At 41.2% G+C, this 21,216-nt stretch overlaps 2 protein-coding genes and 1 long non-coding RNA gene across 3 annotated transcripts; 2 read left to right on the top strand and 1 right to left on the bottom strand.

Annotated features, from left to right (window-relative positions):
* Positions 1 to 1,962: 1,962 nt before the first annotated feature.
* Positions 1,963 to 6,677, top strand: eif4g2a (eukaryotic translation initiation factor 4, gamma 2a; the record flags this gene model as incomplete). The annotated part of the gene is made up of 20 exons (XM_015031411.1): positions 1,963 to 2,033; positions 2,156 to 2,212; positions 2,514 to 2,639; positions 2,748 to 2,850; positions 2,937 to 3,068; positions 3,147 to 3,213; positions 3,296 to 3,447; positions 3,531 to 3,641; positions 3,726 to 3,908; positions 4,002 to 4,140; positions 4,235 to 4,398; positions 4,480 to 4,587; positions 4,672 to 4,776; positions 4,861 to 4,956; positions 5,037 to 5,252; positions 5,338 to 5,596; positions 5,687 to 5,891; positions 5,969 to 6,177; positions 6,267 to 6,388; positions 6,477 to 6,677. Coding segments are annotated over 20 exons (2,691 nt in total), but the record flags the coding sequence as incomplete, so codon positions are not given.
* Positions 6,678 to 7,483: 806 nt separating this feature from the next.
* On the bottom strand, positions 7,484 to 16,435 carry ctr9 (CTR9 homolog, Paf1/RNA polymerase II complex component). The gene is made up of 23 exons (XM_015031421.1): positions 16,260 to 16,435; positions 15,193 to 15,291; positions 14,791 to 15,030; positions 14,584 to 14,701; positions 14,410 to 14,499; positions 13,930 to 14,186; positions 13,743 to 13,850; positions 13,416 to 13,652; positions 13,105 to 13,323; positions 12,821 to 13,004; positions 12,642 to 12,730; positions 12,356 to 12,541; positions 11,607 to 11,694; positions 11,370 to 11,518; positions 11,173 to 11,289; positions 10,928 to 11,073; positions 10,750 to 10,821; positions 9,270 to 9,405; positions 9,031 to 9,186; positions 8,781 to 8,926; positions 8,604 to 8,700; positions 8,303 to 8,415; positions 7,484 to 8,224 (listed from the first exon to the last, which is right to left on the bottom strand). Exons 1-23 carry the CDS (start codon positions 16,302 to 16,304, stop codon positions 7,852 to 7,854), a joined length of 3,465 nt encoding a protein of 1,154 aa, XP_014886907.1. The 5' UTR covers positions 16,305 to 16,435; the 3' UTR covers positions 7,484 to 7,851.
* A 3,494-nt stretch (positions 16,436 to 19,929) lies between these two features.
* LOC106946794 (uncharacterized) lies at positions 19,930 to 20,519 on the top strand. The gene is made up of 4 exons (XR_001424828.1): positions 19,930 to 20,007; positions 20,154 to 20,210; positions 20,309 to 20,368; positions 20,479 to 20,519. It is a non-coding gene; the product is annotated as an uncharacterized LOC106946794 (long non-coding RNA).
* Positions 20,520 to 21,216: the final 697 nt, after the last annotated feature.

Below are 21,216 nucleotides of genomic sequence, written 5' to 3'. Positions count from 1 at the left end.
GCTTGAGAACAGGCTGAGGAGGAGGATGAATGCTGTTGTGGTTGTGCATGGTTATCATACACAACACTGAGGCCGGTGTTTGTCAAATAAGTAAATTGTTAAATTCGCACAGGGGGCTGTTTCTTCAGATTCAAACATTAATTACAATAAATAATGATTTATTCACAATTAGCAGGGGATTTGGCAATTTTTCTTCATGGGCAAAACTCACTTGTTCAGCTCTTTTTTTTTTTGCAATTTTGAAATCGTATAAATTGTTATGCACAAACTACAACAATCTGAAAAGGCCTCATCACCGCGAAGAAATAATGGCCCAAGAAAGATTTTCTTGCTTGTTCTTCTAAGTGTAGATAAATATTATTTTTCCTCGCTTCTACAGCATTTGGAATCGGCTAAATGCTTCACCTTTGTTGTGTTTATTTTAGTACATCCTGTTACAGACACTAGTTTATAGCGAAGACGCAACTATGTTAATTAGAACAGTAAGAACACCGATATTTTTTCTATTTTTGTATTCTTGACCAGAAATTACTGCTTTGTTTCAATATTTGTGGCGGAAACCCGAAGACTGATAAGACAAACCCTGAAGAAGGAACGCGTTGCGAAATGTTCAAGACATTACTGAACGTGACGTCGCTCGGGACGATGACGTTTCAGGTAGCGTGCCATACAAAAAGCATCCTCCGCGTGACGTACAGGAGCAGTCAGCAGTTCATCCCTTCCTTGTAGTCTCATCTGAGCTTGTTGGTTTCCCGATTATTACATTACGAAATCGACTGGTGCCACGACAGCTTTTTGAATACTTGTTTTAAATTTGTCTTTATTTTCTATCTTTTGGTCAAACAGACAACACTTACGCTGACGTTCCTTTAGGAAAGGTAAGTTCTGTGTGTTTTTCTCCCTTGGCTTTACGTTAGCTAACCGACGCCTCGAGAAGGAAGTTAGTCGAGGTTATGTAGTTCACGGAAGAGTGAGAAAACTTCACCGTATCTTCTTGTTTAGCTTGAACTTACATGTATAATGATATCTTGTTCGTTTAATCTAAAATACATAGTTGATACCGGAGGATGGCTGTTGGCCTTTTACCCGTTAGCTCTGGTGTAGTTTCGAGAATCCCCCACCTCATCCCTCCTCAAAATGTCGCTGCCTGGACTTCCGGTGTTAGAACAAAGACCTCATAAAACCAGCTGATGGGAATTTTCCCCTTTCCCTTTTGAGCCAATTCTTGTTCAGAAATATGTTTATAATGTATAACAAAGCAAATGGTTGTAAAATTAAGGGTTTAAGTATGTTGGCGAGCTCCTCAAATAGGTTTTGTGAAAATAAAACATCTGATTTGAAAGCGCTAAAAACCGAGTCCTCTAATTATATCTAGATAATCGTATGTTGTTTAAAAAACACAAGAAGGTCAAACGGCTCATTTTCGGAGCGTGTCATTTCCAAAATGCGTCGGCAATGACACGAGTTAACGTAGATTTTGATGATCATTCCGCCAGTTATATTAAGTTTCTGTGGAAGTTGCTGAAAGCGTTTCCTGCTTTTCGTGATTTGGTTTAAGTGAACTGGTCTACATGGCTCAAGTAAAATGTTTTCTTTTTATCAACGTATGCCAGTATTACCGAGTGTTTAAGGCTTGGCTATCGATGACATGATCTTTATACCGAGAAGAAATAGGATGACATTACGCCATGATCTTGTTTTGTTCCACTTTCGTGCTAAGTTAGCATGCTAGCTTCCCTACAGCCTCCTACACGTGTTGACGTTCATGTGCTCCACTTCTCGGTTAGAATCGGTTTAAATTGTTCGTAAAAAGGAACAGATTTCTGCTCTTGATTGCAACAAACTAAATGAATCCGAATGTGATCAGTTATATTATCTTTTTAGCTCATTGTTCAGCTTTTGATTTTTTTTTCTTTTTCTGTCTCCAGGTCGTTTTTCCAGCCCCCACACTTTGCTTAATTCTTTACCAAAATTCTTTGCCAAGCCGCCAAAGTGGAGAGTGTCGTCGCACCAGGGGGACCTTCTCGTTTCAGGTACTCGGCATTAACATTGCATCACACTTGCTTATCCTGATTCTCTGCTGCTCAACCAATAAAGGACGTTAAGCCAGCCTTTTTGTGATGTTAAAATGTATTTTTTACCTTTTGTTTTACAGTGTAGGGGGAGGAGGTGGGGGTGCACCTCAGCACTATCCCAAGACTGTCTGCAACAGGTGACTTTTCTATTTATTATACCCCCCCACCCCCCCAAGTTATTTTGTTTAGGTTCAAATAAAAAATGAAAGTAGTATTGAAACATTTACATGTGTTTTTTTTTTCCCCACATAAGGAGCCTTCCTTTCATATCATGCAGGGAATGTGAATCTTTCTCTGAAATCTGTTACTAACATTAGACATGGTAGACATAAGTTTCAGCTGGTGCATCAAAAATAAAATGGTTCGACATTGTTCTGTTTGCATTGTTGTACTCACCATATTGTTTTTTGTTTTTGTTTTTTCTTTTTTTTGTAACAGCGAGTTCCTGGGGAAAACCCCAGGTCCTGGCGTTCAGAGATGGATTCCTTCACGAAGCACTAGACGAGATGCCAATTCCTCCAGCGAGAAAGGACAAAATGATGCAATCTTCAGGAAAGTAAGAGGGTAAGTTAACGCTTGTACTTTCAGAGTTGTTTTAAAGTTTCGTGGCTCCAAGTATATCTTCATGTTTTTGCTTTTTTTTTTTTTAAATGAATATATTTTGTTTCTCAGCATACTTAATAAGCTGACCCCTGAAAAGTTTGACAAACTGTGCCTGGAGCTCCTCAATGTGGGTTTGGATTCCAAACTTGTCCTAAAAGGAGTCGTCTTGTTGGTGAGTATCCTTTATCCTTGTATACATTTTTATTTGTGGACATACTAAACCAGTGATGTGTCACATATTGTATTCATGTTCTTAAGATTGTTGACAAGGCCCTTGAAGAACCCAAGTACAGCCAGCTTTATGCGCAACTATGTCTTCGCCTGGCAGAGGATGCACCAAACTTTGAAGGCCCATCAGCAGAAAGTCTAGCAACTCAAAAGCAAAATACTGTAGGTTTTAAGCAATATTTATATTTGAAGGCTCTTAGATGTGTTGGAGTCAACTTATTTTTCTTTTCTTGTTTTCAGACCTTTAGAAGGCTTCTGATCTCTAAACTTCAAGATGAATTCGAAAACCGTGCCAAGAATGTTGATGGTGAGTAAATCTTGCTGTATTTTTTAAATATGTATATTATTAAAAACTCATTCTTTCCATCTAAATTTGATTTTTTATGTAGTCTTTGACAAACATGACAACCCGCTCACCTCTGAAGAGGAGGAGCAGCGTGCTATTGCAAAGATCAAGATGCTGGGTAACATCAAATTCATCGGTGAACTTGGCAAACTCAATCTTATCCACGAATCCATTCTTCACAGATGTATTAAAACAGTAAGTTTTATATGGTACATGACTTTGTAACAATCAGATTGATGTGTAGGGAATCTAACTTGTGCTCTTCAAAATGTTTTAAGCTTTTGGAGAAGAAGAAGAGAGTCCAACTTAAGGATATGGGTGAAGATTTGGAATGCCTCTGTCAAATAATGAAAACTGTGGGACCTAAAATTGATCATGCAAAGGCTAAGGTGTGTAAACTTAAATGGGTCTAACAATGACAACTGTTGTGTGGTCTAATGTTATATTGAAAACTCTTCAATTTCTCTCCGCAGTCCCTGATTGATCAGTACTTTGGACGCATGCAATCCTTAATGAACAACCAGGACTTGTCAGCAAGGATTCGCTTCCTGTTGCAGAACATGGTGGAGCTACGAGAAAACAACTGGGTTCCTCGCAAAGCTTATGTGGACAACGGGCCTAAAACCATTCACCAAGTTCGCCAGGATGCCGTAAAGGTTAGACGGTGGTTCAGTAACTAGCTTGGCGACTTTAAAAAAATAAATAAATAAAAAATTTAACTCACTAGAGATATATTTTTTGCTTTTTAGGATTTGGGTGTGTTCATTCCACCATCCAATGATGTGATGAGGAATGACTTCTTTACAGACCATAACTCCTTCCTGCCATCAAGGAGAGTTGAAAGAGAGCCTCTCGGTGGGCTTGCTGACATGTTTGGACAACTGCCTGGTATGTTGGCCATTTTTACCCTGATAGAAGTTTTACTACTTCCTAGAGTCATTAAAATATCAGACGGCAAAATTGAATGTGTGTCTTTGAACAGGGATTGGCATTGGAACTGGTCCAGGAGTGATTCAAGACCATTTCTCCCCCACCATGGGTCGTCATCGTGCAAGCCCACTGTTCAACGGCCATATGGGAAATGGCAACGCTTCACACCAGCCTCAGTTTGAACCAGGAAGCAAGCCATTCACAAAGCCAAATCAGGTAAGACTCATAGCTTTCTTGAATGTTTAATTCTCATTCAAAGTATTAAAACTTTTTTTTCATTATTTTCCTTTTTTAAAGGGGCAGAATTCACCAGTTTTCAGCCATAAGCAGAATCACTCAGCACAAGTACAGTCAAAGGATGTGGGTCCAAGGTTCAGCAAGAAAGGAAAACTCAATGCTGATGAGGTACTGACTCTTTTTATGGCAAGAAAATCTCACTAGAGATTCATCTGTAAGTTGAGTTTATACCACTTTGTGATTGTCTTGTAGATCAGTCTGAGGCCGGCTCAGTCCTTCATCATGAATAAAACGCAAGTGCCAAAGCTGCAGCCACAGATGACTTTGATGCCTCCAACTGGTTCTCCAATCGGACAGGTAACCTCCCTTCGTTTAAATAAAGCTTCCATGGTGCTTCAAGTGTTGCAAGGTGCACATTAAATGTATTTATTTATTTTACAGCTTGGCCTCAAAAGTAATCCTCCTCCAATCCAGGAAAAGCCAGCAAAGTCCAACAAAAAAGCTCCACCGACTAAAGAAGAGTTGCACAAAATGACGGTGAGTTTCTCATGGTTTAAGCTCGACTTCCTTCCTGTAAAGCGTTGCGTCATTCACTAAAACTTGTCTGTCTTTTTTAGGATACACTTATGACAAACTATCTGAATGGGAAAGACATCGAGGAGGCTGTAAGTGCTGCAAAGGAGATGAAGGCGCCCAAGTACTTCTTACCTGAGATGCTGAACAAGATGATTGTGTTCACACTGGAGCGGTCCGACGAAGACAAGGAAAATGCGAGCAAACTGATCCATGCTCTCTCCACTGAGGGAGTCATCAGCCGTGAAAGCCTTCTGCCTGTGAGTGTCCTCTGATAAACGGGAAAATGCTCGATCGTTCAGCTGGAATATCAATTAACCCCAACTTTCTTGGATTTCTTCGTAGGCCTTCTTGCGTGTTCTGGACCAGAGCGCTAAGATCGAGGAAGAAATCCCTCTGGTGAAATCCTACCTGGCCCAGTTTGCTGCTCGAGCTGTAATCGCCGATCTGGTCAGCATCGACGACTTGGCTCATCAGCTGGAGAACGGTACCCACTTCCCCCTCTTCCTGCTGTGCCTGCAGCAGATGGTCAAACTGAAGGACAAAGACTGGCTGGGCGACCTGTTCCAGCTGAGCAAGGTCAACATGCAGAAGATGCTACCTGGTATGCTCGTTCTGTTTACACTAGTTCTGTTTACGTGTACAGTTGAAGTAATTTCTTTTTAGCTCACCCATTTATTTATTTATTTATCAGAAATTGACCAGAACAAGGATAGGATGTTGGAGATTTTAGAGGGCAAAGGTCTTGGCTTTCTGTTCCCACTGATGAAACTGGAGAAGGAGCTGCTGAAGCAGATCAAAGTAGATCCGTCGCCACAGTCCATCTACAAGTGGATCAAAGACAACATCTCACCCAAACTTCACACCGATAAGGGCTTTGTCAACATCCTTGTGACCAGGTGAGGGACAAAGCTTCTGCTGATTGAAATGGCATTCTTTAAGAGCTCAAGTTGAAGGGTTTTGCGGTTTCTTCCAGTCTTCTGCAGTACATTGCTTATGAGATCAACCCAGACGACGACGAGGAGCAGCTCGCATCACCCAGCAAGGAGCAGCTGGATGAGGAGAAGCAGCTGCTGCTCTCCTTCAAGCCAGTCCTGCAGAAGTTCCTCCATGATCACATTAACCTACAAGTCAGCGCGCTGTACGCCCTGCAAGTCCACTGTAACACCAAGAGTTTCCCCAAAGGTGCGCGTTTCGATTTTAGTTTTCTCCAAAGTGATTTAATGTTTTGCCGTTTGGAGCTTTTCCTGTAATCCTTTGTCGTTGTGCTTCAGGCATGTTGCTGCGCTACTTTGTGAACTTTTACGACATGGAAATAGTCGAAGAAGAAGCCTTCCTCTCATGGAAAGAAGACATCACAGAGGAGTATCCTGGAAAGGGGAAAGCTTTATTTCAGGTAAATTGAACCAGAACTTGTCACCTGATTCATTTAATGTATTTATTGTTTTTTTAACCACTGATTGATGTGTTACTTTTTGACGCAGGTGAACCAATGGCTGACCTGGCTGGAGACGGCTGAAGATGAAGAGTCGGAGGATGAAGATTACTGAGGGAGATCAGCCAAAGCCATGTGTTATTAGAAAGCAACGAGTTGAATTTATTTTTTTCTTCCTTGTCTTGTCCCTTTCTTTTTTGTTTAGTTGCAATTGTTACAACTCATTCACAAAATGCTTCGCCAAATCCAACTGGCTTCATCTTGCTGTATGTACTTCCTAGAGCTTCTGTCTTGTTCCATGTCTCACAGCAAGGGTTGGTGCATTTCAGTCATCTTGGGAATTAGGAGTAGGCAGTGAATTAAGGAAAACATATCATTTGACCTGCTTTGTTACCCTTTTTGTTTCTAGTCAGAGTAACAAGTGCAACTTCCTTAAACTGTTTACAAAGACCAAGATTTGTCCTCGTTTTATCTGCATTTATAAATCAGATTTTTGATGCACTTTGCTTAACATCATGAGTTGTTGCAATAGTGAAATTCTTGATTATTTGCTTCAGTTTAATAATTAAGGGCCTTATTTAGCTTAAATTTTCTAAAGGAAATCTTAATCTAATGAACAGTTGTGGTCAAGCTCACTTGCACATTATGATCTCTTCACATCTAGCTGAATAAATCAAGATCTTTTTAATGTATGAAACGTTTCTTTCCTAGAATGAATCGGTGTGGCCTTTTTAATTTATCAGTTCGTATAGATATACCTCTAAAGTGTCTGACTATACTTGAATGTCCTGATTTTTGACATTTGTACAGCTAGAGCAGACGCAACTATGCTGCAGCTGTTAACCACTTGTAAAAATGACATCTGTTTGCAATATTTTTAAAGGGTCTTTTTATCATGAAATTGGGAATGTGCTGTATGTGTACACCTGCGCCTTTAAATGTAATAACTGCTCGAAGTTCAGTGTACAACTACGGATCAATCTTGAATAAAGTTGGACTGTTTAATTCTTTGCCTCAGTTTTTCCACTCTGGTAATCGGAACAAAGAAGCATGTGGTTTCAAGATACTCCATTTTAATGTTTTGTAGGTTTTATTTACAACTTGACCCAAGAGGTGAAGTTTGGGGCAGCAAGAAAGTGAAGCGACAAATCATCCTTCTACTTAGATTTGTGCCAAGTTTGGTTTCCAGAATCGTCATGGGAAAGAGTTGTCTTTAATTTCATTGGAGCAACTTCCCACTTGGGTTAAAATATCACTTCAACTTAAGTTTTACAGTTTTAATCTCAATTTTTAACAAAAAAAAATCTTTGAAGAAAAACTTTGTAAGCAAGTAAGAAATTGAAAACACACCGAAAGCTAATTAACACAAACTGAATCCATGTTTAACAAAAATGTTCCTCGGCATTTAATTAAATCTGAGTGGCCTAATCGCTGTCATCGTTATTTGACGCCTCCTGTTCTGATCCGTTGTCGGAGCGCCGCGGCGACCCTTCGTTGTCTGACCCGGCCTCGGAGCCTCTGTCTGAAGCGGCCGCAGGCAAGGCGGCTCTCGACTCGTTGTCCGATCCCGACTGGCTCCTCTTGCTCTCGTTGTCTGACTGCTCGGAGTCGGACTGCCGCTGCACCCTCCTCTTCACTGGTCGGTCGCTGCCGGACTCGTCGTCCGAGCTGACGGAGCGGCGAGGGCTTCCCGCCTCGCTGCCGGAGCGATTCCTCCCGCCGTCCGATTCGCTGTCGGAGGCTATGCGCTTCCTGTGACCGCCTTCGTCCTCGGACCCCGAGCCGCTGTCCCGGGTTCTGTTGGACCGAGATGCATTCGTGAACATTTCGTTGACTCATCTTTCGGTTTCTTTTACTGCCGCTGCAGGCGCTCACCTGTCTTCAGCTATTTTCAGTCCGTCCTCATCTGACGAGGATTCAGAGGACGAGATGATGGCCTTGGACTTGATCTTCCCTTTAAGGGACGGTGGCATTCGCTCAGGCTGGGGCTGAAATGACAAAGATCCCAACATCAAACACCCTTACAGAGTTCTCAGTAACTTTATGTTCAACTTAGGGTGTAAAGCATATGGGAAATACAATTAAGTATGAATTCATGGCTGGTTTTTCTACATTAACCAGGCTTTCCCTCCAAAAAAAAAAAAAACATTATAATGGCGATGAAAAACAAAAGCACCTTCTCAATCTTCTTGCGTCCTTCTTTGGGTTTGCGCTGCTTTTTGGGCCGGGATGCTCCTTCCTCATCATCGCTGTCATCTCCTCCTTTTGCAGGTCTGAAGGGCAAGAATCAAGTTTATTCCACTTATCCACCTTAACGTGGAGCAGAAAATACAGCTACACGTAGCAGACCCACCTCCTCCTCTTCTTTTTCTTTTTATCTCCGTCCTCTCCATCCTCTTGCTCGCTCCCGCTGCTCTTTCTCCTCTTCTTCTTTTTCACTGGAAGGTCCTCATCCGAATCGTCATTGACAAAGTCATCCGCGTCGCCTCCTTTCTTGCGCTGAAGAGATCGGAAAAGACGAGTTCAAAACGCCCGGTCGCAACAAATGGTGATATTTAAGTATGTTTGTTTGTTTGGAGTCGGGTGCTGAGAGAAACACTTACACGCCCTCCTCCGCCGCCTCCTCCCTTCTTCTTTTCTTTGGTCGCTTCTTTTGGTCCTTCCACAAACGTGAGCAAGTTCCTGGTCTTCTCCACAAACAAAGCTCTCTGCTCCAGGAGCTTCTTTTGCTCCTCTGCCTCTCTTTTTTGCCGCTCTTCCTAAATGCGAGTCAGAGCAAACGAGCTAATCGGTCACTGAAACACAAAGAAAAGGACAGCAACAGGCGTTTCCTAGACGGTACCTGTTCTTTTAACATCTGCTGGCGCAGCAGGTCTCTCTCTTGTTCCTGTTTGGCACGAAGCTCCTTCTCCTCTTCGTCCTGCTTTCTGGCTCTGGCCACATGGTACTGAGCCTGACTCAGCAGGTCAGAGCACTGCCTGCGATCCCACAACACAACAGTATTAAGAACAAGACCCGTGCATGTAATAAAAGGAAGCATAATTATCACAATATGCTGATGTTAGGACAGGAGCTGTAAAATTTAAGCCTTGGGGTCACCGACGGGGAAAACAAATTAGGAAGGAAATCATCAGGGTCCAGAAATGATTGTTTTATTAAAATATTGTGTGTGTGTGTGTGTGTGTGTGTGTGTGTGTGTAGGGTTTCTGCTAGTTTAGTAGGCTTTTTTAAAAAGTAATGCAAGTCTTATGTGAAATATTAAAAAGTGATTTACCCAAGTGCACTTAACTACCATGACTTGTACTAAGCATACCCAGCTATATAAATGAGTGAAAATGTTGCTTCTGTCTTCTGCATGCGATTGAATTGTTTAGCACCACAGTTACCAAACTTTTGTCCCTTTTACACAATAGCTACCAATAGTAGCACTGAAATCTGCTTCTTTCCAAGTTATATAAAAAAAAAAGCAACAGCCTGACGGAGCAGGTGGAGGATAAGATGACAGAAAAGATTTTTTTCATGAGCAGATTTCTCCTGCTGGTTTGTGGGAACAGCTGAATGTCGGGCAGTAAATCCCTGCAGTACTTGATGAGCTTCTGGCTAATTCCTATTTTTTCTAATTTCTCAACCTCCCCCCCAAAAAAAAGAAAAAAAAAAAAGAAAAAATTTAAGGTGTGACTAAACAAAATGAAGACATGATGGGACTTATGGACATATTTCAGGCTTTGAAGCAACGATCACTAGCAGAATTTGTATCACATTTCCAAGGGATGCACCAATTGCAGTTTTCTGGTCAATCATTTAAAAGGCCTGCCAATTCTGATTTTATTTATCTGAAAAAATTTAGAGTGACTTATTAATCGCTGACATGCACACGTGACCTGGTGAGCGAGGCAGTCAGTCTTTCTTTGTTACAGCAGAGCAAAAGGAGACAGTGGCTGATTTTCAGATCTTTGTCGATGTGGAATTAGGAAATCTGGGGCGACTTATCAGTGCACTCCGTATAATGTTTACCCTTTTTCTTATATTCAGAGAAAAGTTGGGAGTTTTACAGGATAAAAATCCTCATCGTAAGTATCTTGTCGTTACAACAAGCTCTGAAGTAACTAATCATTTTATCCACTTATATTTTCCTTACACGCTAACTATTTGCAAAATTAAGTTAGTTTCAGCCTTGTGTGAATTTGAGCTTAGGGTAATATAGTTTAGGTGTCAAACTTCTGACGGTCTGTTGCTCAGGTGAGAGCCCAAACAGGGCACATAAACTGAGATCTGACAACGCAGGACGGATGCTGGCTCCAGGTTCACGGAGTCGGTCTTACCTGGCCTCGGACGCCGCAAGAGCGAGGTCAAACCTCATCTTGTCTCCAGCTTTGCTGAGGTAGCTGAAATATCTGCGTGAGGAGAAGGAGACGGAAGAAGATGAGACACAATAGTTCCTCGCGCCGAGCCTCCTGAGAAACGGTCTGAGGGGATGGAGAAAAGAAATCGTGAAAGTACCTGTGAGCCAGTTCGAGCTCCTTCACAGCGCTGAGCACGGCCTTTAAATTGCTCTTCTCGTCTTTCAGCACTAGAGTGGCGAGTCTCTGAAGCACCAGGGCCACGTTGAACATCAGCACCGTGTCACTGGGCGCCACATGCCGAGCCTTTCGGGCCACACGTCACAGACCACAGTCAGGTTGTGCTTATCTGATGCTTTCAAGTTTAAAAAAAAAAAAAAAAAAAAAGCAGCTCATCTATGTTACCTTCAGCAGCATCTGCTTACACTCCTGGAGTTTCCCACATTTGAAGAGAGCTCTGGCAAGATACAGCAGCACCTCCGTGTTCTGGTATTTGTAAAACTTCTTCAAGCAGTTTTCGTACTGTGAAGCAGAAAGGAGGATTTAAACCGAGCTACACCTGTATGAAGACATAAAACGGTAAGGATCAGGAAGCCTCTTACCATCTGCACAGCACTGATGTACTGCTTCTGCTCCACGTAGATGTGAGCCAGATTCAGCCACACGTCGCTGATTTCTGCCGTGGCCTCTCTCACCTGGGCAAACACGTCACGCGCCTCTCGGAAATAACCTTTGTGAGCGAGGACGGCCCCTGGAGAGAGACAGCGTCGTGTTTAGAAGAACAGGGGGGAAAAAAAAAAAGGTAAATAACTAACAAAAGGACATAAGGGTGAAAGTACCGATGCCGTTAGCAGCGTAGAGATTTTTGGCGTCATTTCGCAGGACTTGCTTGTAGATTGCCAAAGCTCGATCCTGGTGCCTCTTTTCCTGTGAAGATCAAATTTTAACGTTATTTACTGCAAATAAAAATCGGTGGGCTTATATGCTAATATGGGACCTTCTGGTCACCAGTCAAAGAAAAATATTATTTGGCTTTGAAACCGGAAGAAACGGATTCAAATCAGTGACGATGTAAGTCATTTTACAGAATTACAGCGAATGCTAAACATATGAATGTTTTTGTCCATCACATGACTTTTTCTGAATTAAAGCACATTTATTTTTATTTGACCTTTTATATATATGTATAGATTGTCTTAAAATTCAAGATCTCATTCACAAGAGAGACTCGTTTTGATAAAAACAAAAAAGTTACAGACACAGTAACAATACAAGTATTTAATACTTTTGACTCAATTAAATAAGCAAATAAAATAAGAGCTAAAAACAAGAGCAAGTTCAATAAGATTTGTCTTTTTGTCTTAAAAGAAATAAAAATTTTCCCAAAGGAATATTTTTATTAATGACATAATATTTTTTTTCCATCTCTGTCCACTTTAAGAATAGGGGGGAAACAAAACTCCTTAATCAGAATAATAGTCAAGAAAGAAACAAAGATAAAATCTTCTAGTTAAAGGATAACACTTTGCAACTCCGCTACACCCTTTCATTCATTCGTCTGCTGGATAAACATGAACTCCGTTGGTACCTTTTCTCTGTCCCTGGTGGGCTGGTGCAGAGTCTGCAGCCACACGTTCCCCAGAGCCAGCATGGAGTACGTGTCGTTCTGAGTGGACGGCTGTTTCAGGATGCGCTCAAACTTCTTCTGGCCCGGCCCCCACTCCTGCTTGGCTAAGTGAAGATTTCCAATGAGCGACCAGGCGTCTGGGTGATCCTGCGCCAAACAGAAACCTCATCAGATCAAGCCAGGGGAAGGGGCTAGGGGGGGGGGGGAACAAAAGAACGTTTTACAGCCGCAAACCAACAGTTTGTACCTGATTAATCTGCAGAGCTTCTTTAAACCAGTCAGACGCTTCGTAGAAGTTCCCTTTGTCACGAGCCATCGCTCCGAGGCGTAAGTAACCTGCAGGTTGACAAATGAACAAAGATCTCTTTTTACAGGACACTGACTTGTTTGTACAACACCATTTACAACATGAAGTGGAACTCTTACAGTCCACGTAGTTCGGATGCTCCCTGAGGACGTTTTTATAGAGTTTCTCTGCTTCGTGGAACTCGCACATGGCCTCGTACAAACGGGCCAGGTTGTAGGAGGTGGTGACAGAAATGGCGTTGTAGTAATGCTCGTCGTGCTCGCCCTCAGCTTTAGCTCGGTCCAGGGATGCTAGAAAATATTTCTGTTGGGGACGGGGGGGGGGGGGGAAGAAATATAAGAGTTCTGGACGCCAGTTCTGGAATTAATCTTTTGCTGGGTTAAGAGCAACAGCAGTCTGCTACCTTAGCTTCCCCGAGGTTGCCGAGCCTGAAGTGCAGAGCCCCCAGGTTGTTGAGGATCTCGGGGGGAACGTCGGCCTGCACCTTCTCCTGGAGGATGCGAGTGGCCGTGCCGTAAGCCGACAGCGCGCCCTGGATGTCGGTCTGCTCCAAGATCTGAGCCAGCTCGATCCACGCCTCCACATCGTCCGGGTACTGCTCCGTCACCTTCTTCAGGTGGCCCTGACGAACAAAACACGAACCGCTTTAAATAACTGGCACCCATCATTTTTAACCAGGGAAGAGAACAACTCTGGGTTGTGATGATGACCTACTTTTGCAATGTCTCTCTTTTCCTGATCGTCGGACGTTGCGTAGAGGGATCCCAGGATTTTCATTGTTTCGTAGTTGTTGGGGTAGGCCTTCAAAACCTTTTCAAAGCACTGAGCGGCATTTTCCTTGTCTCTACGATACACATACATCTGTCCCAAACCAAAAAAGGGCAGCACGAAGGTGGAAGAGGCGAACTGAGTAGCCTGGTAGTAATACTGAAACGCCTGGTCGTAGTCCTCCTGAAGAAAAGTAAAAACAGAGACAGACATTTGAACACTGAAGACTCAGAACAAGTCAAATCTTGTGAGGGGTTGAGACGGCGGCCTCACCTGCACATGAAATGAACGCGCCAACTGATAGCAGCTCTCAGCCTGCATGGCCTCGACCTCCGTGTTGTGGAAAGCGTGCAGGGCGAGATGCTGGACCTTACTGTAGTCCTGCAGACGGAGAAGCACGATGATCAGCTGTGCAATGCAGACTGAGGTTTGCGAAGAAAAGCCCAGCGACTAAAAATACCTTTTTGAAAAAGAAGTGGTTGGCGAGGTGGTTGAGCACCATGGGGTTGCTGGGGTCGATGGTGTACGCCCGCGACAGGAGCTGCACTCCGTTCTTAATGGACTCCGAGTCTTTGTTGTTGAGCTCTAAAACGGCCAAGCCGACCAGCGCTCCCACACACTTGGAGTTCAGCTCCAGGGCTCGACCGAACGCCAGACGGGCCTTCTCCAGTTTATTGAGCTTGACGAAGCAGTGACCCATCCCCAGTCTGACTTCAGCTAAACAGAGAGAGGAAACTCAAAAACTCAGGAAACATTCATGACATGATTCTTCTGAATCCCTAGAAGCAGGTAGAGAGTTGATGTAAAGACACAAGTTCAAATTAGTAATACTAAAACAATTAGTCGTAGTAGACGGGTTTTCGCCCCAGAATAAATTAAGCTACAACAGCAGCAGCAATGTCATGTTTCTGTGAGAGGAGTGGTGATGCAACTCGTTTACCTGGGCAGCCAGGGTTTGTTCGTAAAGCCTTTTTATAGTACGCCAGCGCTCCCTTGTAGTCCTTCTTATTGAATGAGATGCAGGCCTTACCTGTTGAATAAAATTAGCGTTTATATTTGTTTATTCATTAATCACAGTAGTCGTGGTCAATCTCCACATTGTCACACGACTTACCAAGCAAAGCAGGGATGTTATTGGTGGACTGGTTGAGCACAAAGTGGAACTGAGCATCAGCCTGGTCCATCTTGTCTCCTTCCAGCAGGCAGAAACAGGCTCGCCCCAACAAATGGTTCTGAATTGCGATAACAACGCGTTATATTGCCTTCAAACATAAAAAAAAATTACCAGTGCTACAGCAGCTCTGCGCTAAATGTCGCTTACCTGATCGTACATAATGATCTTATCTGCCATGGTGTACAGCAGAGTGGCCTGCGTGATGAGCTCCTTCTTGGCATCTTTGTTTTTCTCTTTACGAGCCTGCTGGACATAATAAGCTGCTAACGTGTCCAAGCAGGTCATCTGGTCTTTCTCATGGTCTCTGTAGTCCAGGTTTCCATCGATACGCGCTGCCTCTAAAAGCTTGACAAAGTCCTCTGTTTTGCCTTGCTTGTAGTACTCCAACTAAAAAAAACACACACACACACACACACACACAAAAACAATATCCAATTTCATGCTGCTTCACATGTTTTATTCTAATCAATGTCAATCTTGCAAGTCTTTACATTCCCCACACGATATGTGGAAATAAAGTAATCATTTCAGGTTACAGAAGTGACTTACCGCCAAAGCGATCCAGATGTGCAGCTGTGTGTGTTCCTGCTTCAAGATGCTGATAACCTCATCTCCCTCCGGCAGCTGGTCGAAGTCGAGCTCAATAACCTGCGCAGCACAGTTTGTTTAAGTTGTGATGCTGATCCTCCGAGTTTGGCATTAAAGACGTGCGACAATGATCGATGTAATGATTACGACGTTTCTAATCAACTCTGATTAATTAAGGCAATTTTTGCTACTTGGGTATATTGATTTACTAGCAACAAATTTGACAACTGAATCTTTAACAAGCAACAAACACTACTCTTTATTTTCCTTTCAAATCAAAACCATAAATAGATCAGTTAATAAGTTTATGTAGATTTGGTGATGTTAAATGAGCATACATTTTAACTCAAGTTGTATAACATTATGTTAAGCTCTTCTCTCTATATAATGCTGTTTACAAACTTCCTAATGTAGCCTCGGAACTACATGTCATGCCATCATTGTTTTAGCATTACTTCAAATTAACATAAAGCTGTATGTTTTACATCAGCATAGCATATAATGTTTTAATATATATTTTTTTAATTTTTATCTTGTTTCACAGCATACGGCTAATATCGACGTAAAAATAAAAATAATTAATAAAATACTTGTCATACTTGGTGTTTACGCCTGTTTAAATTAAATCTACAAAATATTTAAGGTTTATTATCATATTAATCTCAGAAGCTGTAGACTTAAATATACTAGATAGTAAATCACACGAAAAAAATATTTGAACTTTTAGTGTATTGACGAGCAACACAATAAATGAGACATAGGCTGGTAAAAAAAAAAACAACTAAATAGACATCAATTTGTCGATCTGATCATCTTTTCTAATACTAGTTGCACATGACTGTAAATTGTTTAAATTCAGATTATGTTGCAAATATCAAAATTTAAAGCACAGATATCACATTATTTAAAGCCGAGCTTCGAGGAAAGCTGAGTTCAATGTAGCTTCAGTTAGCATCAACTGCTAACATCACAGAAGGGTTCACCTAGAAACATCTGCAATAAAACACACATAAAATTTGTATATTTACCTCATCGGTGTCCCGTAAAGGGATCTCAATGGAACCCCGAGACATTTTGAATTCAGAAGGTAACTTCCTCTCAAGTTAGTTTTGTTTGGTAAAAAAAAAAATAAAAAAAAAACGAGCAGAAAACATCCACTCCGTTGTTTGCTAGTAGCTGGTAGCTACTTAACGGATGGTGTCACCAAAATTAGGTCCGGCTGGATTAAAGGGGAACCAAAATTAAAAGTTCCCTCTTTAAAGTTTCCCCTCAGACATTTATAATAATATTATAAATAATAATACGGGCAATACGCTATAATAAAAGTGCAATTATAAACAACTATGAACAAATAAGGGCACTTTTTTTATTTTTACGTTTTGTATTAATGGAACTTGGTGTAAGACATCTGCACCATTTATCCATCGGCGAGCCAAGCGGCGCATCATGAAGGCGGAGTATAAAAATCATTTCAAGTAGTTCATCAGCCTCCACACAAGTGCGCGTTCAGAATGTTTAGGTAAAGATCACCAGATGGGGCCACTAATTGTCTCAAAAATCCAAATCTTGGAAATCCTTAGGATTTAAACAGCGTGATAGTATTCAACTTAGGCAAAAACTGATTTGGCATGTTATTTAGTCTCATAAATTAATATAAAAAATACGCATGAGAGACAGTCTAATTGTTATGAATTACACGTTTCTGTAAAACGAACAGGTGTGAAGCACTGGGTTCTACTTCTCAATTAATAAAATAACCTTGGACCGCCCTTCCCAGTCCTCTCTGGTTTCCCTCTTCTTTCTGATAGGAAACTCCTCCCTCGCCTCTCACCACTCGGGTCATACTCTAGGTAACTGTTGAAACGGGTTTTTTTTTTTTAAGATGGCACAGAAAATGTCCAAATCTGGTATATTTTTTCAGTGTTTATATGTTTGATAAAAACGAAAATTTGACTGCATTTGTGTTGATCTCGTACGTTTTTAATAAAAAAAAAAGCCCCGTCTTTTCACAGACTGCAGCCTTTTTTTCCCCAAGAGGAGGACCCAGGATGTCATCTGTTCTTGACATGAAGTAGGGGGAAAGCACGTTTATGGCTCATGTAGCATCACAGAAAATCAGACAAACATTAGATTGATAAGAAAGAAGAGTTTGAATATAATCAGGTTTCTAATTATTTTTTTTAGGTGTATATATATATATTTTATTTTGGCAAAAGATCAGCTTGGACTGAAAAGTAAGAATTTAACTTTTTATTTGTTGCTTCTTCTCTAGATATCTAGCTCTAATTAATCCATACAGTTGGAGTTTTATATAATGAATTTGGTTTTCTTACTTGTGATTTTTTTTTCTTTCTACACCTTTTATTATGTAACCTGCAGTTGCCCTGTCCATACACAAAAGTTTATCTTAAATCTTATAAAAATAAAATTGCATCTTGGTATTTAGATATTTCAGTATTTATACAATATTTAATTTTTTAAACTTTAGATTTATAAGATGCATGGAAATCCTTTATCAGAGGGAGAGAAAAGTACAAAGTCTGACCGCTGTGACAGTAGGTGTTGCACTACCGAGTTTCTTCTTTCTCTATGCAAAAAATGCAATAATGTTTCACCATTTTAAGTTCCAGCATCATACAGCTGTGGGGCAGGGAAGATGCTTCAAGACAGTAAAGAGACAAATGAATTTTCTCAAAATGAGCTCCTGGACATCATGTATAATAAATGTGATAAAAGCAACACAGGTAATCTGGCTGCTCATATTTTCATCAGAACCTGATCATATAAGGATGTAATTGTCTGTGACCTTTGCAATTTTTTTTTTTCCTGCTTTTGTCTCAGCCTCGGGAGGAGAAGTGTTGGCCTCCAGCATCATGCTGTACCTGCAAACCCTTACAGCTCAGAGCGGAGGGGAGGACAAACTGGCTTCCCTGCGACAGCTCCTGGACCCTGACCTTCAGGACCCTCTCGTGAGCAGGGAGACTTTCCAATACGTGATGAGAACGTGGATTGCTCTGTGCAGGGAAGACAGGTGAGAGTGAGCTGTGAAGGTGGAACCTATAAAATAAGGTTTCGTGTAGAATATAATTTTTGTTTTAAGTTTCATACCAAATGAAATTATTTTATTCTTCAGCTCAGATGTCATTTCTTTGTCTCAGTCAGACTACTCTGAAGTGTCTGTAAATGGTAAGATCAAATCAATTTTAATATCTTAATGAAATGAATAGGAAAATACTTACATTGACTGGATTTGCCTTTTTATAAGCCAGTGCAGCTCCCGCAGAGGGCCATTATTCTTTCTGGTTAGTAGTTTCCTTCCTTCAGAAACTAAATGTGTTTATCTCGAGTATTCAGTCGTTTTTAGCACCACTGTTTATTTGGGTTTAGTGGAAAAAAGGACCTGTCTGATGTAGTGTCTGATCTGAAGCAAGCTCGTCACCATCTGAGCGAGCAGAACAGCAGCCTGCTGAGGATGCTGGCTCAGTGCGAGGACGAAAACCTGCAGCTCAGTCTGGAGATCACAGAGCTGCAGACCAAGCTGCTCAGGTGAGGAAGAACACGCGTTACTCTCATATGTTGCAGAACAAATGTATGTAGTTTTAAACATTATCAGTTAAAGTAATTACATCATGATATTTAACACAAAATGGAACATGTTGTAATGTTAAAAATTGTAGGACAACGGCAAACATGTATGTATCAATGATGAATTTCTGTCATATACGGTTCAAATATACATACCCATAGCCATGTTTCCTCACGTTTTTCCAGTTATTTCAACCTTGGTTATGACTTTCAGATACCTGAATGTTTCATGTCCTTTGATCAAAACAATTATATGCAAGTATGAACACCACAAATGTCCAGCTGTCATATTTTCTTAGAAAGGAGACAACTTCTGACAGGTCATTCTGAGAGTATTCACAGTGAAATGAGTCCTTCACTAAGTTGCGCTAAAAGTTTATACAGGGATGAAGAAGTCATTCGTCTAAAAGCAGAATACAACTTGCAAATGCACACTGGGGCAAATACGTTAAATTTTAGAGACACAGCCTGTACACATTTTTACACATTTAATATATTTATCAAAACTTCACATCTGTGGAAGTAAACTGAAAAAGAGTTTAGAAAAACAACAAAAGGGCATCCAGCCATCCTTTTATCCATACATACAAACATACATAAGTACACGCACATAATTAGGAAAACAAAAAATTGTAAAAATGTTTTCAGAAGGATATACAATACTGTAGAAGACTTACCTACAGCAGCATTCTCTTTTTATGTTTTTCTGCCCGCCTAGGTATGAATAGAGGAGTTTGCATTGTGAAACTGCTTTAAACTTCCTATTTTACTTGTGTTTGTTTGTTTTCTGAGTACAGTTCTCAAAGATCAGCCGTCAAAGCCCAGTCTGTGACAGAAGAGCTGGAAGAGACTCGTCAGAGGCTGAAGGAGGTTCAGGAAACAGCCAGTCATACCCAAACGAGCTTCACCCAACTGGCACGTCCAACATTAGAGCACTCTGCAATTGTTGTATGTGCTGGGCATCGTTTTTACACTAGAAAATCCCTTTTCAGACCAACGAGACTGACCGTTTGAGGTTTCACATTAGAGTGCTTGAAGACAAGGTAATGTAGACTTAAACTACAAGCTTTCTGTGAGTTCGGATGAACACAAATGTTGATTTCGTTTACACAGAATGAAAGACTATCCTTCGAAAGGGCATGTGCTGAAGAGCGTGTCAACAAATTGACGAGGGCTAACACCGAATTAAGTGTAAGTTCAGATCTGTGTGGCTTTTTCTCAGGGATTTGAGTTTTAAGTAACTTCAGGAGTGTGTGTGTGTGTGTGTGTGTGTGTGTGTGTGTGTGTGTGTGTGTGTGTGTGTGTGGGGGTGTGTGTGTGTGTGTGTGTTTTTACAGGCTGAACATGTGGAGACTCTGGCTTCGGTGATGCTGAAACACAAAGAAATAACGAGGGTTAGGCTGTTGCGTAAATATTAGGGGGATTATAAATTCAGAGTTTTTTATGTGTTTTTTTTATTTTTTTTATTCTATGTTTAAATTTCACTGTTTAGAAAAACATCCTACTGGACAAGATGAAGAACTTTCATGCGGAAAATTACAAAATGATTGAGGTACGTTGATCAAGACAACGTGAGAAAAGACAAAACTCAGATGGTGAAGGAAGTCGCGTTCTGGCCGTGAGTATTAGCTGTTGCGTGTTTATTGGTTTGTGGTGTTTCAGGGTCTGCTGTCAGAGCTGCGGAGGTTACAGGAACATTCACACCAGCAACTTCTGAGGTAATTAATGTCACCAATGCTACAGCTGACAGTTACTAATAATACTTATTTACCAAAAGTCACAAAGTTGAAGCTACATGACTAAACCGTGAGATGTTTAGAAAAAGGAAAGACAGAATCTGGTTCTGTCTTTCCTGACTGCAGACCCGGATCCTAATGAATATAAACTTTCTGTCTTTTTTTCCCCCCTCTGCCTGGCTTCCTTCTTAGAGGTATTAATAGATTTTGCTTTATTGTCGTTAAGATCCTGTCTTTTATGTATTTTCTTTTCACTGGATGAATATTATTTTTCTCCTGCTTTCAAGGTAAAAACTTTGCTTCTCATGTCTTTTATTTATTACACTGTATATTTTAAATATTTGCCTTAGTCAGTGTAAATATGTGCTCTCTTCATGTTTTGCTTCATTTGTCTTCCTGTTTTCATTAGCTCTGTGGATGCAGCCGTGTCTCTGCTTTCTGTGCTTTATTAGCCTGTCTGCTCTCTCTGTCCTGCTGCCAGCTCATCAGAACCAGCCGCTCTACGAGCCTCCGGCTCTCGGAGCTTCGGTTTTCTGTCCTTGTATTTTAGCCTTAGCTACGGATCAGTATTTAATTACATATAACCTTCGCCTTTTTATGAATAGAGGAGTCTGCACTGTGAAACATTTCAGGTTTTCCACATTCCTAAACACATCCGCTCACA

The sequence above is a fragment of the Poecilia latipinna genome, unplaced genomic scaffold (genome assembly GCF_001443285.1).
Source record: "Poecilia latipinna isolate Pla-1442-1.1 unplaced genomic scaffold, P_latipinna-1.0 Scaffold207, whole genome shotgun sequence".
In the NCBI taxonomy this organism is placed as follows: Eukaryota; Metazoa; Chordata; class Actinopteri; order Cyprinodontiformes; family Poeciliidae; genus Poecilia; species Poecilia latipinna.
The sequence above is the reverse complement of the archived record's forward strand: the minus strand, read 5'-3'. Positions and strand labels throughout refer to the sequence as shown.